Below are 26266 nucleotides of genomic sequence, written 5' to 3' on the forward strand. Positions count from 1 at the left end.
GAGTGCAGGGCAATAGGAAAAGCAATGACTACAGGCTTTCTGGCCCGCTAGCTAGTGCAGAGGGGGAAGGAATGAGCCTGTGTGAGGAGCTTCCTTTGGTCTTTTCCTAGGAAGAAAGGTTTGGCCATGCCAGAGACAGACAATGGTCCGTCAGGTCCCCAGGCAGTCAGGAGCTCACTAAAGCAGGTTCAGTGGCAGAATCTGAACTAGGATCAGGTGTCCCTATAGGCAGTTGGGCAATTTATCTCTGGTATGAAGCAAGAGTAGTAGGGCAAGAGGTCATCAGAGCTGGGCCAAGGGGTAGTGACCCAGCCCTGCCCTGGTAGGTCTACCACAACCTAATTAATCTGTTAACTCATTTAAATATTAAATATAATAGTCCAATGTTTGGCAAACTAGTTCATGAATCAGCTCACACTTGTGAGGTTTGTCATTTCCACGCCACTTTCATGTATGTTACCTCCTTTTAGCTTCCCTTCCCGCCCACGCTGCTGCGTGCTCCGGAGGTAGGTCGTGTAGGTGCTTCTGTTCTCTACATGTGCACACTAAGGGGAATTCACAGATGCCTGAGAGGCAAGTCTGGGAGTGAGCCAGGCCCTCGGACTGCTCACCCAGTGCTCCCTTCCCTGTTCCTTCAGAGCCTGTCAGTCTTGGCAAGTATATACTCAGCACAGCAGTGAGACCCAGTACCCTTTTTGGAGGAAACAGGAGGTGAATATTCTTCGGAGATCCGAGTTTAGATCGGAAGCCTCCTAGGATTTACAAATCAGATTTCCTTGTTCTCTTTGAAAAGTGTCTTTAGTCTACTCTGAAAAGCTTGTCATGCCTGTCAAAAGACGCTAGCGACAGGTGAACAGTGAAGCATTCTGAGAATGAGAATAAAGGGCTTTTATTAGGGAGGGAAGGCAGAGCAACTTAATAATTACTGTTGAAATAGTCACAGCAACGCTGAAGCTTCTCCATAATTTAATCTAACTTAATACTAGCTGCCGCCTCCCTGGTGGCAATACATAAATTAATTAATAATAGGTTGGATTTGAAGCGATGCCGCTGTATTTAGGCCATTATTAACTTGTTCTCTGTGCCTTTCTGGTATGGCTGGGTCTGTTTGTAGCTTCTGGCTCTTATTTCCATTGTAGCTTCCACCAGCATCAGGATTCTCTGAGAACGTGTGCTATTCTATCTGCATTTCACTCCCTTTTTGTAATAAGCACGTAAGCCCTATAGAGTGGTGACACCTGCTTGTAACACATGGTAGGGATGGTTCTGCAATACGTATTTCTCTTGAGATAGATGTTAAGATGGTGAGTTCTGAGTGGGATTACCCCAGACTGAACTCTGGCTCTACCACTCACTACTGCATGACCTTGGGCAAGGTGTGGAACTATCAGGAAAATGAGTAATAATTGTATCTACCCCGATAGGTTGTCGAGACAATTAAGTGAATTAATACATCTAAGGTTCTTAGAAGAGGACCCATTATGTTCTAAATAAATATGGGTTAACACTAGTAATGGTGCCCCCCTCCACCAGTCCTCAGTTCCTCTTCATTCCCAGGATACAGACAATAACATTTTGCATGTCACCAAGTCACTCGCATTTGCCAGATGGAAAAGGACCCACATTGGCCCTCCTGAGTTCCTGGCTGCACTGCAGAAGCCACTCACCCAGTAACCGCTGAGAAACAGCCTCAGCAAGGAGGGGAGGGGATTCCGAAAGCATCTGCATCTTGGGGATACACAAGTAACGAATATGCATAACTCATTTGAGAACTCGGCCACCTCCCAGGGAGACAGGGACTTGCAAGGAAGAGCTTCTGCTGCTTTTGATAAATGCTGTTGAGGAGCTCGGTGGAGTCATGAGCAAAAGTGCTTCTGGTTTGCTGCAGGCCTCTTGGCCCCAGTAGGCTTCACCCGCTTGGTTTGGGATGCCACAGGCTTGTGCAGGGCCCTGGCAGGACAGAGGAACAATTGGTGAGGTGGCGCTGGCTGCTGAGAAAATGCTCCATCTCAGCAGCCCATTGGCCTCATGCCTCTAGTCCAGCCCTCCTGCTTTCCGTGGAGTTGGGGAGAGGTTGCTATCATGTTGTCTCCGTGTGGGACCCCGAGAGGCCAGGCAGTACACCTGTCTGCTGTGGGCTTTGGGAGGGATGTCCTGAGTCTCAGGTCAGCCCTACCACTGTGCTGAGCAGTATCAGGCCAGTCACTGTCCTCCTCTGTGCCTCAGCTGCGCCACCCATAAGATGGCATCAGGATGCCTAGCCTGCCGGGTTGCTGGTCAGTAAAGTGCTTTCGCACAGCGCCCGACACAGAGTAAGCGTGTGGCACACGCCATTATTCCTTTCTGGCCTCCAGCCTTGTTTCCTACAGACTTCCAGTGTGTACAGCCATCCACCTCCGGCCCTCCAGCCTGTCCTGTCAGCTCACTGCCAGCTCCCTCAGGGCCAGTCTCAAGACCCAGCACCTATGGGAGCCTCTGGGCAGTTCCTTAGCATCACACCCCTGTGCCTGGACAACTTGTGTCAATATGGCGTCTTTTCATGAAGTATTTTAACTGCTATCCCTACCAGTCCTTCTCCCTAACTGGACTGCAAACCCATGGAGACAAGGCCGCTGCTACCTCTGTGATTCTGGCGTAGGCTGCAGTGGCCAGGGTACGGCAGGTACGCATTAAACATTGGTGGGTTTGAGCTGTCCAGTCCTACCATATATTCAACTCTGCTTAAGGCACACCCATGACAGCCACCTCAATGGAGGTGTTATTTCTATCTCGATTTTAAACACACTGCTGTTTCTAGACTCATCCTTGCTGGACGGGCACAGGCCATATCCTTGTACATATCCAGGTCATTTCTTTTCCTGCGGAGGTCGGCTTACCATTTAAGAAATCACAAGAGGTCGAGCCAGGATGGTTCAGTGGTTGAGCATCAACCTATGAACCAGGAGGTCACTGTTCCATTCCTGGTCAGGGCACATGCCCAGATTGCAAGGTTGGTCCCCAGTAGGGGGTGTGCAGGAGGCAGCCAATCAATGATTCTCTCTCATTGATATTTCCATTTCCTTCTCTCCCTCTCTTTTCTTCTCCAAAATCAATAATATACATACATATATATATATATATAATATATATATATATTATATATATATAGTCAATAAAAAAATATATTATACACACACACACACACACTAGAGGCCCGGTGCACAAAAATTTGTGCACTTGGGGAGGTCCCTCAGCCCGACCTATGCCCTCTTGCAGTCTGGGACCCCTCGGAGGATGTCCACCTGCTGGTTTAGGCCCACTCCCTGGGGGATTGGGCCCAAGCTGGCAATCAGACATCCGTCTGGCAGCCCGGCAGCCCTCGGGGGATGTCCACTTGCCAGTAGGGAGCAGGCCTAAACTGCAGTTGGACATCCTTAGTGCTGCTGAGGAGGCAGGAGAGGCTCCCACCACCACCGCTGTACTGGCAGCCTTCAGCCTGGCTTGTGGCTGAGCAGAGCTCCTCCTGTGGGAACGCACTGACCACCAGAGGGCAACTCCTGCATTGAGCGTCTGCCCCCTGGTGGTCAGTGTGTGTCATAGTGACCAGTCATTCCCAGTCATTCTCCTGTTAGGGTCAGTTTGCATATTACCCTTTTATTATATAGGATAGAGGCCTGGTGCATGAGTGGGGGCCGGCTGGTTTGCCCTGAAGGGTGTCCCAGATCAGGGTGGGGGTCCTGCTGGGGTGCCTGGCCAGCCTGGGTGAGGGGCTGATGGCTGTTTGCAGCTGGTCACACCCCCTTCAGGGTGGGGTTCCCCACTGGGGTGCCTGGCCAGACTGGGTGAGGTGCTGAGGGCCATTTTCAGGTTGGCCAAGCCCCCTGGCGATGGAAGCTCCCAGCCTCCTTTTTTTTTATTTTTTTATTCTGGGATTTATTTACCTTCTACAATTGAAACTTTGTAGCCTTGAGAGGAACTCAGAGCTGGCCAGGGCGGGCAGGAGGGAAGCCTCCTGCTCGCTCCAGCTCCGTGGCCACGGCCAGCTGAAAGCAGGTATCTGGTGTTTATTTACCTTCTATAATTGAAACTTTGTTGCTTTGAGTGAAGCTCAGAGATCACCGTGACAAGCAGGAAGCTTGGCTTCCTCCATCATTGGGGCAACCAAGCTTCCTGCTTGCTCCAGCTCCGTGGCTGCCGGCCGCCATCTTGGTTGGGTTAATTTGCATATAGTCGCTCTGATTGGCTGGTGGGCGTGGTTTAAGGTGTAGCAAAAGTATGGTCAATTTGCATGTTTGTCTTTTATTAGTGTAGATATATATAATCTTTTTAAAAGAAATCACCAGAGGCAGAAAAAGTTTAGTGTAGTGAACTTACAGTTAGAAAACAGGGTTCCACTCTTTCAGATCTACCACTTATTTTTAGCTGTCGCCCTCAAACACATCTCTTAAATTCCCTGCGTCCCAGTTTCTTCATCTGTAAAATAAAGTGAGTTGTAAGGGCTATGTGAAATAAAAAATGCAGGCTGTTCGGCACAGTACCTGGTGCATGAACTTGTAGTCATTAGTCCCTACTCAGATTATGAGCTCTGTTGTTGTTATGTTGTTCGGCTTCCATAGCAGCAGTGTAGATTGGCAGTGCTATCCATACATTGCGGGAAAATGAATATTTTTCCTGAAATGAAATAGAATGGAAAAAGGTATTTGTACAGTTGCCAATTTCAGCAGCTTGCAGAAACTTCATAACACGGTGTTGCTTAAAATAAAAGAGCCGGTACAATAGCACGAGATGCTAATACAAGAAGAGGACTAGAGATGAATCTGTGGATAACCTCCTTCTACCTAGATACGTAGATAAACACAGAGGATTTTATGTTGGTATCACTTAGCCAGCATACCACCAGGTTGTTTATAAGCATTTTGTCTTGGAGTTGCTGTAAATGTCACTGAAAGGAGGGTTTAAGAGGCATTTTACAGTGAATGCTCTTTGCTATTGATCAGACTTAAAAAGTACTTGTGTCTTTTGAAGCTCTCTTTTGCCCTTGAAAACATCTCCTCCACGTTCTTCAGAACAGTTCCTCGAAACGCCATCCCCAGATGTCCACGTGTGGGGGGTGTTCATCAGATAAGATTTTGGCAGAAAGTCCTGAGTAAAGTTATTTTGCTATAAATCCAGGCCCGTTCTGATTAAAATAGCCCAAGAACATGCAGCTACAAGCATGTGGCAGGGTGCCGTTTGCTCTTAGAAGCAATTAACCGACATAAGAACAGTTGTAAAACTTGTAACATGTGGCCGCCCCTACAGCTTAAACAGTAAACTCTGTGCCACATGGCGAAAGCTCTGTCTCATATCTGCCTTTTCATTAGTGTTTGTAGTAGCAACACAGTTCTGTTGTTAGGTATGTAGCCTGTTGAGGAGAGAGGACCCTTCAGTTTGGGGGAACACAAACATTGGGCCTAGAACTTTCCATGTTGAAATTTCTGTGTTTAATTTTCACTCACACTGGCGTGTCTGTGTGTGTGCAATGCAACATGTGCCTGTTTGTGTTTCAAATAATAGTCTATCTCTCAATAGTAAATGATGACATTATTTTAGAAGGAAATATTAGTGCCTTCGACTTACCCAGTCATCACTTAGAAAAATTGTTACCTGCAGACAGGATAGTTCAGTTTGCTTTCTTCTGAGTAGCAGTGGAAGTATCATTCATGCATCCGGGCAGTGTCTATTGAGGGCCTGTAATGTATAAAGCACTGTGTGGGAGGTAGGAAGAATCAGACCTGAGTCCTACTCCTCAAGGTACTTACAATCCAGGAGAGAGAATATGCATATAAATAACTGTAATACAAAATGAAAGATGATTAATGATAGTGTAAACAAGGATTGGACAATATACTCTTGGAGTTACAAACCTACACACACACATATATACACGTTTCAATCCTCTGTTCTCATATCCTTGAGAAATTCCCTAACGATGGGGCTCATATTGTCACTATAGGCCCCCAAATAAAAATCATTTTAGACTGGGCTCTTATTGGGGGTCCTGAGGAACCAGGGTCATGTTGTGTTTCTTCAGTGAAAGAGAATTACTGGTAAGTTTAACACAATTCTAACTCTGGAATTTAAAAGCATATATGTTTACTTAAAGGTTTTCATTGGATATGATTTTGATGCTTTTTATAATGGAGAAATCTCCAAATTTAAAAAAAGAGAGGTAGTGTTCCATATGTTTGTTAAAGTTCTTTTTGAAACAAACAATATTGAGAGCTTACTACATGCCAGGTACAGAGTAGAGGACAGTGAGCAAGAGATTAGAATCCCACTTTCATGAAAACTTGGAGTTTAGTGAAAAGATGAGTGATGTACAATTAAATAAATGAACAAGATAGCGTGTCTGATAGGCCTAAGTGTTAAGGAGGAAATAAAATAGGCAGTGGGAACAATACAAAACAGACAGTTGTATATGAATTTTGTTCATAATACAAAATAGAAGGTGCTAAATGGGTCAGAGAAGGCCCATTTGAAGAGGTGAAATTTATTCTGAGATCACAGGGATGCACAAGACTCTCCAGAAAGAAATCTGTTCTTGGCAGAGGGAGCAGCAAGTACAAAGGCCCTGAGGTAGAAACAAGTCAGCCTGTTCAAGGAACAGGAGGAAGCTTTGTGTGGCTGGGACATTGTGAGTGAGGCTGAATAGGGAGGTGGGGTGCTGGTAGGTCACAGTAAGGAGTTATCACAGCAAATAGTTCCAATAGCAAGGCTATTGCACAAAAGTCCATTTATCTCAAATTGAAGCTGAACTCTAGTATTAACACTAGGTTGGAAACCGGATCCTGAAAGCATTGCTGCCGGGGAAAGAGAAGAAGAAGAAAATTTCTGTTTCCTTTTCTGACAGATTTTAAAAAGTAAACACACCTTGTACATTGTCTGTGTCATCATCTCGTTATCTTACCTCTTTATCTAAGCAGCAGGTGTTCTTTTGATTCTTTAATGTTCTTCCCCATTGTGGTCCCCCTTCTCTGTTATATCCCTACTAGAGGCCTGGTGCACGAAATTTGTGCATGGTTGGAAGGGGGGGTTGTCCTTCAGCCCAGCCTGCACCCTCTCCAATCTGGGACCCCTTGGGGGATGTCTGACTGATCGGGCCTACACCGGCAGTCGGACATCCCTCTCACAATCCGGGACTGCTGGCTCCTAACCACTCGCCTGCCTGCCAGCCTGATCACCCCCAACTGCTCCCTTGCTGGCCTGATCGCCCCCTAACTGCCCTCCCCTGCTGGCCTGATTGCCCCCAGCTGCCCTCCCCTGCAGGCCTGGTTGCACCCAACTGCCCTCCCCTGTGGGCCATCTTGTGACCATCTTGTGGCGGCCATCTTATGACCATGTCGTGTGAGGGTGTCACACAACGCCACATAGGCTTTTATTATATAGGATGGTCCTTCCTTGTCTTGCAGTTCACCTTTCTTCCCCTTTTAACCATTCTCAATTAAAACTCTCATTTCTTCCAGGCAGCCAATTACAGCTGGTGGCCAGAGAGCAAATCTGATCCCTAGAGTGAATAAAAAGGGTATGTTTTCTGGCCTGCTTATAGAATTATTTGTCTTTTTAGAAGAGTGTTTGTTAAGCCAAATGAACCTCATTTTAATGAACCAGATGATAAAATAGAGATGAGTAAACAATTTTCGAGGCTTGGAGGATGACATTTTTTGGAAAGGGGAGACCCAGCCTTGCTTGCTTGGGAGTTTGCGTCTGTGGTTAAAGCAGGGTCTGTTTTTTATGGCTTCTTCCTCTCTTCCACTCGCTGATTCTCTCAGGGTTTCTGTGTATATCCATCAAGGTCCTTTGGCAGCACAACAGGAAGTCCCGTATGTGGGAGAAATGTGCCGGGTCAGAGATGGGTTGGGGGGTGAGGGTGGGAGAGTGGGGGCTCTTTGGTTTCATCAGTTGTTTGTCAATTGACTATGAATTGAGAGCTAACTATACACAGGTATTTTACTTGGGAAGTTGCACCTGCAGTTGGGGGGATACAAAGAATGGAGGATGGTTGACCTTTGTTCCTGTGTCTGTTTCACTTGCACTCTATGTTCATGCAGATGGAGGCGGGGCAGTTCTGCATCATGGTAATGCTGAAAGGCCAGCATCACACAGAAGATCACTCCGGGCTCCTAATTAAAATTATGGCTGGGAATTGCTTCCTTATGCGTAGCTCAAATTGCCTTCGCAATCATTTCACTTTATAACTTTCAGTTAATCCTCTCCTCACCACCCTCAAGAATCCTTCCTCGTCCTTGAAGTTGACTCCTTTGAAATCTTTATGGGCAGTCCTGGTTTCCCCCTGAGCTATGGGTATCCTGATACTTTGTTCCCACAAGGCCTCAAGTTTGTAAGCAAAAACAGTCTTCGCTCCCTCTTCTCCCATTGCACTTTTAATGAGTTCTGGGTCTGGAACACGACTGGATTTCATGTTGCGGTCAGTGTTATAAATTAGCGGAGCCTTGCTGATACTCATTCTCCCTAATGAATTCGTTGCTAACTGTCTTTCAGGCCAAGACTGCCACATACTGTTTACCCTAATTAGTATTCTCTAATGGTAATCAGGTGACCAATAACTCACAGGTTTTACAAAACGAGCACTTATTATTCCATTTCATCAGTTTTAGTAGGAAAATTACATATAATGATATTCTCCTTGGGATTCCAACTAAAGTGTTTTTTTTAGCCAAGAAACATCTGATCATGAGAACAGTATGATCAAAGAATTGTGTTTTTTAATCAATATTGTATGTGGTCAGCCCCGGACCCATGTGTTCCAGGTGAGATTGCTTAGTACAATAAATTTGAAGGTTTCTGTGTTGAATTTTTTCTTGCATCGAATTTTAAGAATTGCACCAAACAGTAGTACATTGAGAGAACCACGCTGTTGCTTCAGTAGAGGAAACCTCTGAGAAAGAATGCCCATGGCAAAGCCACAGCCCGGTTTTCCAACCCAGAGATTAGAAAAATCAGGCAATATTTGATTCTCTAAAAGAATGGTTACAGAACTCTTAGCAAATTGTAGGATACTGCTCTGGGATAAGCTCTGCAGATTTGTGGTTGGTGCTGAGAATGCTTAGTTGGTCATTTGTTGAATGAACAAAAGAATGTTGTGTCTTTGTGTCCAGAGCTTTGTCAATATATGCAGGGGGCAGGGTGGAGGGGCCAAATATCTGTCCTTTTTGCTTGTTTTCTACAGGAAAAAGGGAAGGAAAATGAGATGATAATTATAATTTTCAGGATGTTTAAAATTTTTATAACCATCTAGTGCCTACTGTGGTATTATTTATGTAAGGAGAGAAGATTGTGGTGAAATAAAACATGCTTTGGAAAGGGCTGGCCAAACTTTCATTATTTCCCTAACCTTGGGTACCAAGAGGAAAGTTGGTTGTGCATAGTCAGGTCATTTATATAGATGTTTTTGTTGAAGTGACTGAGAACAATTTTGAGGGCTTTCTGTCCTTGTGAATGTACAAATCACAGACCTACAGTTCAATCATATTGTACTTAGGGTGCTCAGTCTTACAGAAACGATTGAGTAATTTTTAATGTTAAGAATAATTAGGCCAGAAGGGATCAATATGGGGGCCAGGGGGTGGGAATGGGACATATGTGTAATACTTTAAACTAAAGATTTTTTAACACAGAATAATTTGGCTTAGAAACTATTGTGATAGGTCAGGGCATCTTAAAAATTTTCGGTTACAAATTCCCTCTCCCCTCCTCTCTGAACTCAATAAAAATATATTAAAAACTAAAAAAAAAAAAAAAAATTTTTTTTCGGTTACATTACAAACTTAGACTATCTGATGTCAGGCCTGGGAATTTTTGTTTCCAGTCATGGTGGGTTCTTTGACTTGATGATGATAAGCCCAGTGTGTGACCATGCCCATCACTCTCAAAGAGCTGTTACTTGAAGAATTCCCACAATACATCACTTTGACTTGGCATGATCATAGTAAGGAATCCTGGCGTGGGATTCAATTGTAAAGCAGTTCTCAAGCCAAATATTATATGGTTAAATTATTCCCTGTTCTGTGGCCCAACATGCATACATTTTGTATTCTGTCCAATCTCCTATTGTGTTCAAAAGATTAAGGGATGTGGTGGGAGGAAATGGTGAGTGAGCACCGTGAGAGAGCTAGCTCCCACCTGGACTTTGGATGACGTTGGAGTAGTACTTTAGAGCTTCACATGTATTATCCCACTTGGCCCTTGGAAATCAGCAAAACAGATATTATTTATTAGCATCATTTTCCAGATGAGGGAACAAGCATACAAAAATGAAAGGGTTTACTTAAGTTTGTGTGGCTACTAAATGTTGCAGCCATTGCAGGCTCTCTGATAGCGGGTCCTATAGGGAGTATGAATGTGGGCTAGTCACATAAACTCATGTTTAGAAAATACGCAAGAATTTGCTTTTCAAGTTATGGTGTGTGTATTCTGTGAAATGCATTTATGTTTTGACCACTGACTGATTGAATAGAATTAAAGTTTACAGACTCTCAGGGCATGTAAAAAAAATGTTTGGTCTCAATTTTATTTCAGCAGAGTCTTTTAGCCCCCTTTGAATTCAATTAGAAAACCTTGGCCTAATAAATTTTTTTAAAGTAAATACTTTGTTATATTAATACACTGTATATATGTCTACAGGCCTTCAAGTAATGTATATACATTCATTAAAATGAACTAATGAACTAATAAAACTTACTAATAAACTGTATCTATGTTAAATCATTGTAATAAAAACAATAATGAGATTTTTAGCATACTTGTACAAATGGTACAAATATTTGTACTTATGCAGTGGCCACATGAATAGAATTTTAATTTCTTGATTAAAAAACAACCCTTAGACAGTAAAGTTAATGTTTAGACCTCTGTCATTTTATACTTAAAAGAATCAAGGAATGGTAGAAGGATTTTGACAGTGTTTTTAGATATAAAAAACACATCATACAATAACTACATGTACTCTGTCCCCACTATTTAAATAAAAAGTGTGTGTGTGTGTGTGTGTATGTTTGTGTGTGTATGTAGAGTCAGCAAGTTATCTGAAAGAATATAATGCACTAAGTAATCTCAGGATTGTATGTATTTTTACTTCCCCCCTTTTACTTTTCCATTTTTTCCCCCAAAGAACATGTGTAATTTTGTAATCAGAAGAAGTTACTTCGTCAAAAGTTACTTTAATGAAAGATATACAAACTTCTTCCCAACTACAATTCTCCAGCTTTGACACACACATAGAGAAAAAGAACTTGCAGTACTTTTGCTGTAGTATTGCTTTATTTTCCTGAGTGAAAAAAAACACCTCTCTCATTACCCCTTTTTAATACCCCTTGGAAGAAATTACCATGTTGGTAATTTAAATACAAACCACCCAGATGTGCTTATTCAACAGGCAGAATGCTGGACCCCAATTTACATGAATCAAATGTTTGTTAAAGGGGCCCCAAAATTTTCATTTTTATCAGGCATCACAAATTATTCTAATGCCCAATTCATTTGAGATTCACTCTTCTGTTTAAAGCATCTCCTAGATTCTTTTTTTCATCTTCAAAGTTGTTGAACGGATGCCCACACACATTCGTTTTATTGTCAGGAACACTAAGAGATTAAGTGTTCTCTCTTAATATAAGAATTCGATGGAGTCATTCATTCAGCAAGGATTTTTGGAGTATTTACAGCGAGTCCTCCTTTAAGATCCTCTAGTCGCCACCCTAGGGAGCACCTGTGGTTTAGGATGGAGCCCTGACAGTGTTGGAATGGGTCCAGGAAGAGAGACTAGATCCCACAACTCAGTGACTATCAGACCCTCTCTCAGAAGGCTACACCAAATGAGTTTCCTAAAGAGTAACTATCTTTCTTCTTTTCATTTCTCTCTTAGCTGGAACAATTGGTTATTTTAAGAAATCAGTAAATCAGCATCTTGTGTCCTGAGTGGTGCATTCTTTGGAAAAAGTTACTGTGTCAGGAATTCACACAAATTAGTGTGTTTATTTTGAATGCATGCCATCATGCTGAAGGTACAGTGCAAAGATCCTCGGTTTGCTGTTGATTGAAATAATCTGCAGCAAGTTAGTGCTAAGCATAAACTCGGAGACACACCATCTTGCTGAATTGGCTGGGGAAGGTGGCTCTCTAATTTAGCTTGCATAGAACCACCTGGACGGCTGATTAAAACACAGATTTCTGGGCCCAATGCCAGATTTCTAATTCAGTGAGCATGGGGCTAGGCCCCATAATAGGCATTTCTAATAAGTTCCCAGGTATTGCTGATGCTGCTTCCAGAACCCAGGCCTAAAAGAAACATCTTAGCAACCCAGACTGCAGTCACATGTATAACCTGTTGATTTTTAACTCAAAATTTTATAAAGCTTCCTTGAACTGGCATTAGATGCTGCAAATAACGGGGAATCCTCTTTTGAATGGAGTGGTTGGCCACCTTTTTTCTTTTTGACATTTGTCTCCACTTTGATGAACTAAACTGTTGGGCACTTTTATTTTCTTTTTAGACTCCCAGCTTAATGAGGTTCTAGTGATATTTCTCTTTAAGAGTCAATAGGAATTAAGGCAAAGCCTGGTGAAATGTTTATATTACCCTATTTTTTAACACTTCCTGAAATCTTATGTGTTTCTTGACTTCTCTCTCCCCTTCACTAAGAAGGTGAAGATAGGGATTATTTTCTTATTCACCACTGTCCAGCACCTAGGTCATTGCCTGATAAATTGTAATCCTATATAATAAAAGGCTAATATGCAAATTTTCCCCTCCAGAGTTCGACCACTCGCCATGATGTGCGCTGACCACCAGGGGGCGGCGCAGAATGAAGGAAGGCCCTGGCCAGCAGCCGGAAGGCCCCAATCGGCCCTGATCACTGGCCAGGCCTAGGGACCCTACCCATGCACAAGTTTCATACACCGAGCCTCTAGTCCAGGGGTGGACAAACTTTTTGAGTCGAGGGCCACAACGGGTTCTTAAACTGGACCGGAGGGCCGGAACAAAAGCATGGATGGAGTGTTTGTGTGAACTAATATAAATTCAAAGTAAACATCATTACATAAAAGGGTACGGTCTTTTTTTTTTTTTTAGTTTTATTCATTTTAAACGGGCCAGATCCGGCCCGCGGGCCGTAGTTTGCCCACGGCTGCTCTAGTCTATATATATAAAAGGCCAATATGCTGTGTCCCTCCCACCGTCCAACCGGTCACTATGACGCTCACTGACCACCAGGGAGCAGATGCTGAACACAGGAGCTGCTGAGCTGCAGTGACTTGGCAGCGGCGGTTCTTGGGTGATGCATCCCAAAACCAGAGAGGAGGGAGCGCGATTCCTCATTGGGCCCTGCAATTCCACCTTCGGCCGTGGGTTATGTTGTTGCTGGGGCACTGTCGGCCCTGAATCTGGTTTACTGCACACTTGTGTTTGCGTTCCACACCCTGTGCGACAGCAATTTTGCACAGTGCCCTCTCTCACTCCAAGACCCCACTTAGGGGATGTGAAAGAGCCAGTTTCAGCCTGATCCCCATAGCCAGACCAAGGGACCCTGCTCACTCCGCAGATGCCAGGGAGGGACCACGGGAGGTTGGCTCCAAGGTATGTCCAGGCCATCTTGCCCAGTCCCGCCCTGCAGGCCACCTTCCATTTAATTTCCTTTCAGTGTGCACAAATCCATGCACCAGGTCACTAGTTATGCCATAAATATGTGTTGCTTGAGTAAATGAAAGCTTAGCAAGCACATTGCTTTTGCTTGGAATGGTGTATTATTATGGTGGCTTTGGAGCCTGATGGTGATTTTGAGGGGCTACACCCTTTCTGTCCCTATAGGTGTCTCTTCTTGGTGCCCCTATTGCCGGAGCTTCTCTTGAATTGCAGGACAAGGCTGGAACGAGGTTGAAGGAGTGCCGTATTTGGCAGTTTTGAAGGGAATTTGTCTACGTGGCCTCTGATGGAATCACCTAAAGGTCTGGTATTACTTGCAACCAGACCAACTTTTCTTTGTGTTGGGTTGACAAATCCCTTGCATCCTCTGATTGAACTGTAAGCTGAAAGCATGAGAAACAATTGTAATGTGATTCAGCAAAGCCAGGCTATATATCACTTTGTTAGTTTATCTAACGATTGCACTGGTGTGTGGGCAGTGGTAAGGTGAGACAGAGAGGACAGGGAAAGGAAGATGGCAGCCCAGGTATCTTGCAGTTGGTCCAAAGGGAATATTTTTTAAAATATATTTTTATTGATTTCAGAGAGGAAGGGAGAGGGAGGAAGAGACAGAAACATCAGTGATGAGAGAGAACCATTGATCCCCTGTCTCCTCACACCCCACACTGGGGATCCAGCTAGAACCGTGACCTCCTGGTTCATAAATTGAAGGTCAACCACTGAGCCAAGCCTGCTGGCCTGGCAAAGGGAAATTCTTAATTCTGATGCTTGGAACACCAGAATGATGTTGATCACGGGATCTTTTTGTATCAGCATTATCAACATTTACATTCACTTTACACATTGGATTTGCATCTGAAAAGACCAACTATAATCAACATTTAAGGGATAATACTTATATTTGCATATGATTGAGCAGACGTGTTAAGTCATTTTAGCTGGCTGTTGCTAGGAAACCAATTAATAATGCTCTACATTTCATTAAAAATTGGGTTCTATCTTTGCTTTCACTTAACTTCACATTTACTGAACTGCTTATGCTCCCTCAGTAAATTGTGACAGATAAATGATCGTTTTTACTAAATTTACTTCAGTGATTACAGTTGTTAGTCATATCTGTCAATACAACTTCAAAGCTTTTTAAAAAATGTTTTAGTGAGGAAAACTGAATTTTAACTGTTAATCATTTTTTTTCCTCTGTAGCTTATGGGAACCTGAGTCATATTTTTGTAAAGGTTTCACGAATTGTGGGTTAACACAACAGCAATTAAAGCAGTCATCCCTGCTCCATAATTGCACCTTCCCAGTGTGGTGACTAATAATTAGAATAGTCGTCATTATTCAGAAAGTGACAGACAGCTGATTAGGCATTCAGCCCATTTTGTTTCTCTCTGTTTTTCCATGGCTTGTGGGCTAGGCCAGGATCTGTCCTTCCTGCAGTGCAATTAAAATTTTCTTGACAATTTTACATAATAGACTCCTGCTCTTATGAAGAGAAAATACATTTTCAGCCCAGTAGAAGTGCCTCTTTGAACCAATCACTGGGCAGTTGTATTTAAATTGTAATGACATTTTGCAGTTTAGCATTTGTAATATTGATCGGGTCCAAATGCTCATTAAAAAGCAAATTAGTTCCTACTCACATCTGTTTCACAGTATTTCAATCAGGTTACTTGGGTAATGCATACAAATTCATCTGGTTCTTCAGTTTGACTCACAGGGCGATCTTGCCCATTCTCTAAGGGATAACTAAGAAGACAGGAATTTGGAAGCAGGTAGCCCTGGAGTTAAGTTCTGCTCCAGCCCCTTGATTCTGTGGCTCTGTGCCTCAGTGTGCTCATTTGTCAAATAAAGAAAAAAGGATGGCACTGGAGAGAAGACAGCAGCTAGGATTGTAAAGAGTGGGGTGGCGCCCTAGCCGGTTTACTCAGTGGATAGAGCATCAGCCTGTGGACCGAAGGGTTCCAGGTTTGATTCCGGGCAAGGGCATGCACCTTGGTTGCAGGCTCCTCCCTGGCCTGGGCCCTGGTCAGGGCCCGTGCAGGAGGCAACCAATCAATGTGTTTCTCTCAAATTGATATTTCTCTGTGTCTTTCTCTCTTCCACTCTCTCTATAAAAATCAATGGAAAAATATCCTTGAGTGAAGATTAACAAAACAAAAAAGAAAAGTGGGGCAGGCAATGGGTACTTTGCAAACATCCCTTCTTTCCCTCAAGAGCTGCTTAGGCACTGTATTAGTTTGCTTGGGCTGCTGTAACAAAGAACCACAGATTGGTTGGCTCAAACCATAGAAGTTGATTTTCTCACAGTTCTGGAGACTAGAAGTCCAAGATCAAGGTGTCCGCAGGGATGGTTTCCTCTGAGACCTCTCTCCTTGGCTTGTAGGTAACCATCTCCTCCCTGTTTTCATATGCTCTTCCCTCTGTGTGTCTGGGTCCTGATCTCCTCTTCTGAGATAAGGACACCAATGAGATTGGATTAGAGCCCACCCTACAGCCTGGTTTTAACTAAATCACCTCTTCAAAGGCCCTATCTCCAAATGTAGTCACATTATGAGATATTGGAGGTTAGAACTTGAACATAAGAATTTTGGTGGACACAATTCAGGTCAGTTTTAGGGCACTAACCAAGAACTGGCACCAACGTAACTAGCCGTTGCTATCTCCACGCAGTGGTCAAAACATCAACTGAAAAGGAGTCAGGAAATGGGATTTGGTTGTGACTTTTCTGGTTAGGTCACAGTTTATCAGAAACATTCACTAATACTTAACACACACACACCTTTATTTTTGGTTCTTATATCAACCTTTTTAGATATATGCTAAGGCCACTTTTCATGACCTCAGTAATACATGAGGGTCATCAACCTTAGGTTCTTAAGATCCTTATTTTTACCCTCCATTGTTTCCAGATGTGGCTATACACATTGTAGGTGATAGGTATAAATGTCCATTTCCCTTTTGAAATGAATTGTGGAGAAGTGTTTGACTCTGAGGTGGCTTGTAGGAGTCAATCTCTCGGGCCCATACACAAATGGGCAATTGGAATTCAGTGACACAAATACTATAGAGAAGGTCATTTATTCATTCAGCTAATACTTTTTATGCCTACTGTGTGCCTTTGAGCTAGTCACTATGGTTGCAATGATAAAGAAAAATGGCCTGAGCAGGAAAGGCATGTAATGTGAAGGTGTGAATAACGCTGGGGATGGGGATAGCTTTCCTGGTTCACCTGAGATCTGAAGGGTGGTGAGGCTTAGTTTGATGAAGGTTGCACAGTAGGGGCTATGGTGCCGGGGGTGGTCATGAGTTGCAACATTTCAGGAGAGCAGACTGCATGTGCAAAGGTCTGAATGTAGAAAGGAGCTCAATGTGGAAGGCGGGAACTGAGTAGAGGGCAGGGCAGCTAGAGGAGGGTGCAGTAAAGGAGGTGTGGTGGGAAATATAGCTGAAAATCCTTCTGAGAAGACTGGGGGAGTTGGAAAAGGCTTCCTAGGGATGTGACAGCTGTAGCTTTAAGTATAAATATAACTTTTTCCCTGGTAGATCAAAGGGGGAGCATTTTCTGACAGAGAGGGTATCAGTAACTTGGTGTGTTTAGTGTGTCTGAAATGTCACTTATATGAAGGAATCCCATCATTCCAGTTCATGGAAGGTCATACTTCAGTGGGTTAGGCTAATAGAAGTTTGCTAGGTTTGCCATATTTTGATGTGTCTGCCTACACCAGGGGTCCTCAAACTACGGCCCGCAGGCCACATGCGGCCCGCTGAAAACATTTATCCGGCCCCCCAGGTGTTTTTGCCGCTGCTGCCTGTCCTGCTTAGCACCCGACTCATCCCGGGCCCGCAGTGCACATGTGTGGAATGTCTGAGAGACAGTGAACTGGCCCCCTGTTTAAAAAGTTTGAGGACCTCTGGCCTACACCTATGCGGGGACTCATTATTAACTAAAGGATGAATGAATGAATGCTCTGTTACTGAGTGGGTGGTGCCCCAGGGTTGACTTAACCTTAGAAGCAGTGGCACATTAGTGTGACATCTGTCCAGGTCTGGTGAACTATTGGAAGCTCAGCTGCACTGACATCTTGGGCCCTGCAGTCCCCCAGCCTGTGTCTCTTCCTCTTCTGCAGATCTGGGAGGGCTCCTTAAATCCTGCTCACTGGCCCAGTGTCACTTGAGTTGCCAGAACCAGTCCCAGCTGGAAGCAGGAGAGACAGAAAGAGCCCCAGCCTACGGTGTGGGTCAGCAGTTCCTGTTAGGCTGACCTGGGTCGCAGTGGCCCAGTTCTGATAGGCCTCGTTCAGATCATCACATCAGCTGAGCCACAGAACATGTTCCAGACATGGTGGTCAGTCTGGGGAGGGGGTGGTGGTGGGAGATGTGCTGTCTGCGGGTGGTGGTGGGGGGGTTGTTGCATGGAAGGAAAAGCAGGGACAGTAGATTTGGGGCACATTGAAGACTGACGGCTGTATCTCAGAGTGAAGAACTCATGTTATTTGGTTTTTGTCTCAGGCATGAATCTGTCTCTTTCCCCAAAGAAGCTAAAATCAGAAGATTTCAGATAGGTGCCTAGAATTTTTTTTCCTGCTTTTAACAATTCATTTACTTTCATAGAAATTAACTTGCTGGCTGCTGTAGGTAGGAAGTCTCTATATTTCAAAAGTTTTCAGCAATGTAAGGAACATTCTTTGATTTTGAAAACTAAGTTTTTTCTTTTCCTTGTGAATATTGTCACCAATCTCCCCTAAAGGTGCAAAGATAGCTGGAGAAGGAACTATTGATGGCTTCCAAGGTTATGGGATTCAGTTATGCCAAAAGGCTACGACTTGGAGGGGTTATTATAAAGTGAGTGCACAGATTTACTTGTGAATAATGGAACAGCAGCCTGAAACAACATCTGTAGGGCAATTACCTCCAGTCTAATTTGATGAGCATGGGCTTCATAATCTGTGGCCAATTAAGTACTACCAGTTCTTCTGGGCCCCACAGAGAAACACTGACCATGGCTCACTCTTATCTACGCCGGCCACATGTGCATGACTATGCTCTATTAAATGTGACTTTTTCCAGTTCAAGCAAAGGATGAACGAGCCTTTCACTTCTGGGAGATTTCAGGAAACCTTAATGATCACACATTTCCCTGTGAGTTTTGATGACTTGTGGGGTGGAAATCACTTGGACACAGGGGGATGGAAATTGGGCTTATTTAAAATCCTGGCATGCATACATCATGCTACATCTCATGACTTTGAAGATGACTTCTAGACTCTACTAGCCTGCTCCAAATCCAGTTTCTCATGGGGTTCTTCTGATTTTGGACATGTGGATACTTTCAAATGCATCTCCATCTGACATCTACTTGGTGCTCCTGCTGTCACCAAATATATCCTTCAAAGAGACCCCTGGCTGCTCCCTGGCCAGGGTGGAGGGTAAAGCCCTGGTATGGCACAATTAAGGAAGCCCCGTATTTCATGGGGGCAGTGAATGGAGAGTTGGAAAATCTATGGGCTTAGGATTTCGTTGTTTAGCATCACTGAGGTCTCAAGCAACCTTCAGGGAGTGGAGAGCTGGCAAGAGTGCAATAGTGCAGAACTGGGCACGCCCACCCGTCAGGTGGCTTTTCCAGGTTGGTAGGCCTCAGCTGGGCAGAGCTCTCACCAGTCATCAGGCAGCCTGGGAACGTGCACATGGGTTCCAGGGGAGAAGACCTGTGCACAGTTCAGGCATCCTCTTCCACCCTAGAGACCAAGAGAAGGATACCTGCCAGGCTGGCATTCATCTATATTCACTTATTTATTGAGAGAGAGGAAGGGAGAGGGATAGAGAAATGGAAACATCAATGAGAGAGGAACATCATCAATTGGCTGCCTCCTGCATGCCCACTACTGGGGATCAAGATTGCAACCCAGGCATGTGCTGTGACTGGGAATCAAACCAGCAACCTCTTGGTTCCTGGTCAGTGCTCAACTGCTGAGCCACACTGGCAGGGCAAGAAGGCTTTTTTTAACTGACTCAAAATCCAGAAACCATAAAAGATAAAGATTGGCAAGCCTAACTAAATTTAGATTAAAAATGTACTTGGTAAGAAGCATAGCAAGCAAATTCAAAAGACAAATGGCAATCGTGGAAAAAATATTTTCAACAAACAAAGGGATAATCTCTCTATATAAAGAGCTCCTACAAATGAATAAGAAAATGACTGGCAGACCCACAGAAAAATAGGCCAAGGACATGAACATATGATTCCCAGAACAAGAAATGCAGATTGTTTTTAAACTAAAGCAAAGATCTGCAGACTCAGATATAATAAGAGAATTGCAATTTTAAAGTATACTGAAGGAACAGTTCTCACTTCATCCGACTGGCAAAAATTCTAAAGTGTGACAATCATATATTGTTGCCCAGATGGGGGGAAATTGTCACTGTACTTCTTGTGAGAGTACAGAATAGCACAACCCCCAAAGGCCAGTTTGGCAGTGTCTATCTTGATCACAAATGCAATTACCCTTTGACCTAGCGATCTGGCTCTGTAATTTGTCCCTGCAAGTACATCTGAATACATATAAGTGGCATATATAGGAGGTTTTTCATTAGACCATTGTTTGTAATAGAAAAGTTTGGAAACAACTCAAATAGAAAAGATTGGAAACAACTCCATTCCCAGGAGGCTGATGAAATGAACAGTGGTAATACATCCATACAGTTGAATGTTGTGTAGCATTTAAAGAGAACATGGACATTCTTTTATTTTTAATTTCTTTATTGGTTAAGGTATTACAAATGTGTCCTCATCCCCCCATTAACCCCCATCCTCCCTCCCCGACTCATGTTCTCATCCCCCTGTTGTCCATGTCCATTGGTTTGGCTTATATGCATGCATACAAATCCTTTGGTTGATCTCTTCCCCTACCCCAACCCTCCCCTACTTTCCCTGTGGGGATTGATAGTCTGATTGCTGTTTCTCTGTCTTTGGAGAACATGGACATTCTTTATGCAGGGAAGTAGAAAGATATCTGAGATATGTTATTAAATGAAAAACACGGTAGAGAGCAGACTGAGGTGTGCTACCTTTGGAATAGAAAGTGGACAAAATATATGAGTTGTATTCATAGCTGCTTGTCTCTGCATGAAGGAAGTATCATGGAAAGTATGAACAAACAGAAGAACCTCAATAAAAATGGTTACCTCTGTTGGGTAGGTGGGGGTGGAGCAGTCAGAAAAAGGATGGGAGCAACACTGTTTATGTATACCCTGGCATATTACTTCTACTTGTGAACCATGTGAATTATGTCCTACTCAAAACAAGTTACATGTTTGTAAAGTCACATTTCAGTGGCAGTTTAGCTATGTCCAAGGGCTGGAAAGAATCCGCCCACATTTTGAGCATCTCTTGTTTGGACTCTTGACTACTGCTTCCTAAGTGGGTCTTATATTTGGTTTATCTAGAGCTGTGCTGTTCAGTATGGTAGCCACTGGCCACATCTGCCTTTTGAGCACTAGAGATGTGGCTCATGCAGTTGAGATTTGCTGCAAATGTGCCAGATTTAGATGACTTAGTATGAGAAGAAAAAAAATGTAAACTAACTCATTAATAATTTTTAAAATATTGACCACATGTTGAATGATCATAGTTTGAATTTGGGGTGTTAAAGAATATTATTAAATTAATTCCACTTGTTTTTTTTCTTACCTTAAATGTGGCTACTAGAAATTTTAAAACTACATATGTGGCTTGGCTCTGTGGCTCACATTTTATTTTCTTGTGCAGCACTAATGTGGGCTGTCTCACTTGGCATGTCTGCCAGAATTGCTTTCTAAAAAAAATAAAAATGCTAAACACGCTTTAAAGCCTTCATTGACTCCTAGATGCCTATAGAAACCCTTTGTAACAGTCTCTGAGATGCTTCCTTCCCGGTCCCCACCGCCCCCTCACATATAGACACTGCTTTCCTTCACTCTCCTAGACTATAGGCTCCTTCATAAACGTGAGCCTTTGAACACACTGTCCCTTCTACTGGCATGGTCCCCGAACCTCTGTTTTGTTGCCTTGAAAACTCCTACTCAAAAGCCCAGGTTCTGTGGCCCCTTCTTTGACGAATCTTCCATACTCCTTCTGTCCTATTTTTTATGGCATTTGGTATATCCATGTCTTCTCACACTTACCACCTAAAACTGCCATCATCTTTTCAAGGGTATTGTCCCCGCAGCAGACCGTGACTTCTCAAAGGCAGAACCCATCCTTTTTATGTTCCAAGAACCTGCAACTAAACTCTAAGAAGTCACTGGGAAAATGAGGTTGGTTGTGTTTTGTTGAGAGCACCCCACGCCCCATTTGCCTGATGGCACGTCTGTTTGTCTAATCTATGTATTGAGGAAAGCAGGCTCAAACCCATTGGTCTTCTCTTGGTGGAATAGGCCCCTTTGGAATGTTCTAGCTTTAAACAGGCCAGCCTCCCTGCAGGCAGGAGATGACAAGCTGCAGAGAGGTCCTGATGCCAAACCCACAGCAAGTCCTGGTCCGGCTGGAAGATGAGAGGTGTTCTGTTCAGTCAGAGAGCAGATTCTCTAGGCTGGCTACGTGCCCGCCCATGTTTCCAGAAGGTAAAGGTGGCAGGTGGTTGCCAGAAGGTGAGCGCACCGGTGGATGCCGGCCAGCCATAGAAGGCTGCAAGCTGGAACAATGAAGTTCTCTATGCCTTGTTGGGCTCTTACATTGGTGACCATCTCTGTGGAAATTCACTCCTGCTTGTTAAGATTCCCGTTGTCCTCTTCTGCTTGTGGGACTTGGCTTTTGCTTGAAAAAGAAAAGAAGAGTAATAAACAGAATATCCAGGACCTTTAGATCTCAAAGATTTATAGAAGGAGAAGTTGGAATTTTGCAAGAACTTCCCTTGTTAGCTAAGTAGCTGAAAAGGCTCGTGTTTGGACCCAGATTTTGGAAGCTTCCTTCCATTGTTCAGGACCCATTTATTTCATATAGAATGATTCAGATATTTCCATGAAGCAAAGCTTCTCTCATAATCAGTTGAATGGGGACCTCTTTCTTTTGCAAAACTTCAAGGACCAGCAGTAGAGGAGAAAGCAAAGTATCTTCAAGGGACTAGAAAAGCTGGTCTGAACCCAGGTTGCCGTTACCTCACGGTGTGAACATATGCAAGGATGGTGCCTCTCTGAGCCTCATTTTTCAGTAACATGAGACTATAGATACCTGGGTTGTGAGGCGAAGGAACACTGATGTCTGGTCCATAGTAGATGTTGTAAATAGGGTTGATAGTTCCCATAGGAATGTAGATTTTTCCTTTGCAACTCCCTGGTGTTGACTCACCAAATGGGCACATTCAAGGCAAAAGAACAGCATGTCCTTTCATAATTGTGACAGCCTTCAGTGATTCCTGGGCAATAATAGTCCTTCATCACTGCTCTTCAAAGCCTCCTCATACTTTGAGGGAGGAAGAAAGCCAGTAAGTAAGGAATCAGGACATGTGTATTGGAAACTGACTTTGCCACTAGTTAGTCCCAAGAAATTTCAGCCTAGCTACTTGCTCCTGAGTCTCCTTGTTTGTGAAAATGGAAGTGTTGATCTTTTCCATCTCTGAAGTTCTCTAATTCTGTATCCATGGAGCAGCAGACCATATCAACAGAAATTGCCTCCTGGTGATTCCACTGCGTTGTTTGTAGGGTAGCAGTTCACAGGACCAGTTTCTGCCCCTCAAACAGCCCCTTTCCTTTTGGGACGATGTCCCAAGGCCAAAGTCTTTCTGGACTCCATTCCCCACTGTCTACTCCCACCTTCTCCCAGGATCCACCTGGCTGCATTTTCCGCCAGAGATCCTTGCTTTTGTTTCAGGGGTTGAGACCTGTTCCTCACCATTCTTTTCATGAGAGAAAATAATCGTTTTTAAGAGAAAGGTGATCAGCAAACCTTTTTTTAAAGTAACGTTTGTGCTTAGTAAACGTTTTTATGGGCAGTTTCTTTCTCTTAGACTGAGGTCTGTGTGGTCGGCCTCCTTTGCCTCTCCGCCTCCTTGGCTCTCCTTTGTTCTTGTGTGAGATGGATGAGCATCGTACTTTGTAGGCCTTATGACCAGATTATTTGAGCTGACAGTAATCAAGATGTGGGGCTAATTGCCACTAAAGGGTCATTTTATTGCTGACCATAATTGATCTTGTCTTAAACCCATTATTGTGCTTCTTTTGTGACATGATTATAGAAGGAAAAAGAAATGCTTTGGGCAATAAACTTTTGGAAACAGCTCTCCTACATTCAGTTGTTTTTCAAACCAACTCTACTAATTTAAATGCCTTTATTAATGTCGTGATTTGTCTGCTTTATATTACATATTCAAAATAAAAGAAAATTGAAGCAGTTCATCATTGACATGAATGTTACAAAACCAGCATCTGGATTGAATAATGAAGTTTTTGGTCCAAGTTTTGCTTCACTGAATGAAGCTAATAAAACTGCCTTCGTTGGTTATGTCAGGGACTTCTCCTTCACTAACTCGTGGTTCCTTTCAGTTGCCAGTCTGGAGGGCACTAAGTTTTTCATCAGGAAGTTCTTTCCTAGTGGGACTTGTTTCATGTAACTCTCAGCCACTTTTCTGTCACCAGCAGAGTGAGGTGATAACACCCCATGATCACTGATCACAGTTTTGGGAAGTTTCAAATATCTTCTCCACCAGTCACGCTCTTGAAACAAGAGCAAAGTGGGGGCCGGGGCGAGTTGCGGGGGGGAAGAGCTCTAGAGGTGGAATGATTGAAAATTAGATGTTGGGATAAAACCATAATATTCACACAATTCAAGTTCAGGTACATAGGCAGCTGTTGCCAAGTTTTGTTACTACCTTGACCTTGGACGCTTGCAGAAATATAGTTGCACATGGGTAATGATAATACTACCTGGAAGTCACAAAGCCATTCCCACTACAGGTGCTGATAACACATGATAACACATGTGCATGTAATGCACACACATACATACCTCTAGGAAGTCTCTTGAATGTAAATATATACTTTTTGCTACTAGATTTTTCTGAGCCATATAGATCCATGCTAATAATATTAAATTCCTTTCAGATTCATCAATTGATTTGACTTTCAGAAAACCACTTTAAAATGAATAGTGTCTACTCTAGTATCCCTCTTTTACTAGTGAAGAACCTCCTCCAAGAGGTACTGTGACTTTCTCAAAGACATGCAGGTGTCATGTGGTAGAAAGGGGTGATATTTTATAAAGGCTCATTTTTATATTTTATCACAAATCCTCTTTTGCATGTTCTACTTCGATAAAAAGCTCAGTGAATGAATGAAAGAATGAAGGAAAAATGAAGAAATAAGCAAATAAAATTAAAACAAATCCTAACAGATGAAACAAAACCCTAATGGGAAATATCTCCAAGAGTCAGATAGTAAAATCATGGAAGCCATGAGCGTTTTCTATTTGTTATCCCTTTGCCTATAATCAGAGTTGGCAAGGGTGCAGGCAGACCTATCATAGACTCATCCAAAATATTTATTGACTGTCATTGAGTTAGCATTACTTAGCTAAGTAGAAAAAACAACTCCCTATCCCTTTACCTATGAATAATTGGATACATGATTGTCATCAAACATGAAACTGGCTGAGATTGACTGTCAGTGTCCTCCTTTCTTCAACCAGATGTAGTTGCTGCGTAGTGTCTTCGGGAAACTGTAGGCAAGAAAATCAGAGTGCCTGTCCTCTGCCTAGTAGATGTAAAGCATTCCTCTTTCCAGTTACTGTGCTCTTCAAAGAATAAAGGGAAAACAGGAGCTTTTGGGTGGAATTGGAAGATCCTGCCAGGCCAGGCTCATGGGCTAGAGTGTGACTTGTGGTAACTGAGATACTGGGCAACTCTGTGGCCAGACATGTGGGCAAGTCCCTAAATCTTAATCTTTTGGAATATACATCTCTTTCCCACCTTAGTAACAAAACTCCACCTTTTTCCTCTTAAACATTGTAATTATAATTTTTGTAGTCGATTTTTTCCTTTTGATCATGCTTCTCTTTTCTTGAGCACGGTTTGGCCGAGATAAGAGCAAGGAATGGAAGTCATGATTCATGATTTAGCAACCAAGTGACAGGGTTTGAGTCCCAGTTCAGGCCCTCGCTCGCTGTATTATCTCAGACAAGTTCATCTATACAGCTTGTTTTCCTTGTGTGTGGAATGAGTTAACTAATACCTATTTCACAGTGTATTTGAGGATGGGCTGCGATGGGGTAATTGGAAGTGCCTTATGAAATGCTCAGTAGTATTATTACAGACGCTTTGTCATGGGGAGGTGCTTGATACACTGAGATAGGTGCTTAGATCATTATCAGAAGAACTGAGTAGGGAAGGTAGGATTTCGGAGTTGCCTGAATAAGGAAAGGGGTAAGCCGTTCCCGATCAAGGTGCCTGATGGGATGATAAGGTCAACAGATGCCGAGTCAGTGGATGGTAGAGGAACAGAGAGAATTGGCAGGAAGAGAGAAGGCAAAAAACATGAGCTGCTTTGATTATCTCGAGAGATGAGCTTGGACACCAGGGATGTGGGCTCTCTTGCCACCAAAATGTAATAAAAGGAGCATCA

The 26266-nt window shown here is 43.4% G+C and overlaps 1 protein-coding gene across 19 annotated transcripts in view; it reads left to right on the forward strand.

Annotated features, from left to right (window-relative positions):
- JAZF1 (JAZF zinc finger 1) overlaps positions 1–26266 on the forward strand; it is a 304972-nt gene that overhangs the window by 40781 nt on the left and 237925 nt on the right. For 10 of the 19 annotated variants that reach the window (XM_036327763.1, XM_036327764.1, XM_036327765.1 and 7 more), the window contains one exon: positions 7485–7543. The exons of 3 other annotated variants lie outside the window; for them this stretch is intronic. In XM_036327763.1, coding sequence (XP_036183656.1) covers positions 7485–7543 — 59 coding nt within the window. Of the gene's footprint in view, positions 1–6794; positions 6882–7484; positions 7544–8630; positions 8646–11899; positions 12039–12789; positions 12834–13840; positions 13978–26266 lie in introns of those variants that run through there. 6 more of the 19 variants (XM_036327772.1, XM_036327778.1, XR_004970832.1 and 3 more) reach the window with 5 other exon arrangements.

Source organism: Myotis myotis, unplaced genomic scaffold (genome assembly GCF_014108235.1).
Source record: "Myotis myotis isolate mMyoMyo1 unplaced genomic scaffold, mMyoMyo1.p scaffold_m19_p_11, whole genome shotgun sequence".
Classification (NCBI taxonomy): domain Eukaryota; kingdom Metazoa; phylum Chordata; class Mammalia; order Chiroptera; family Vespertilionidae; genus Myotis; species Myotis myotis.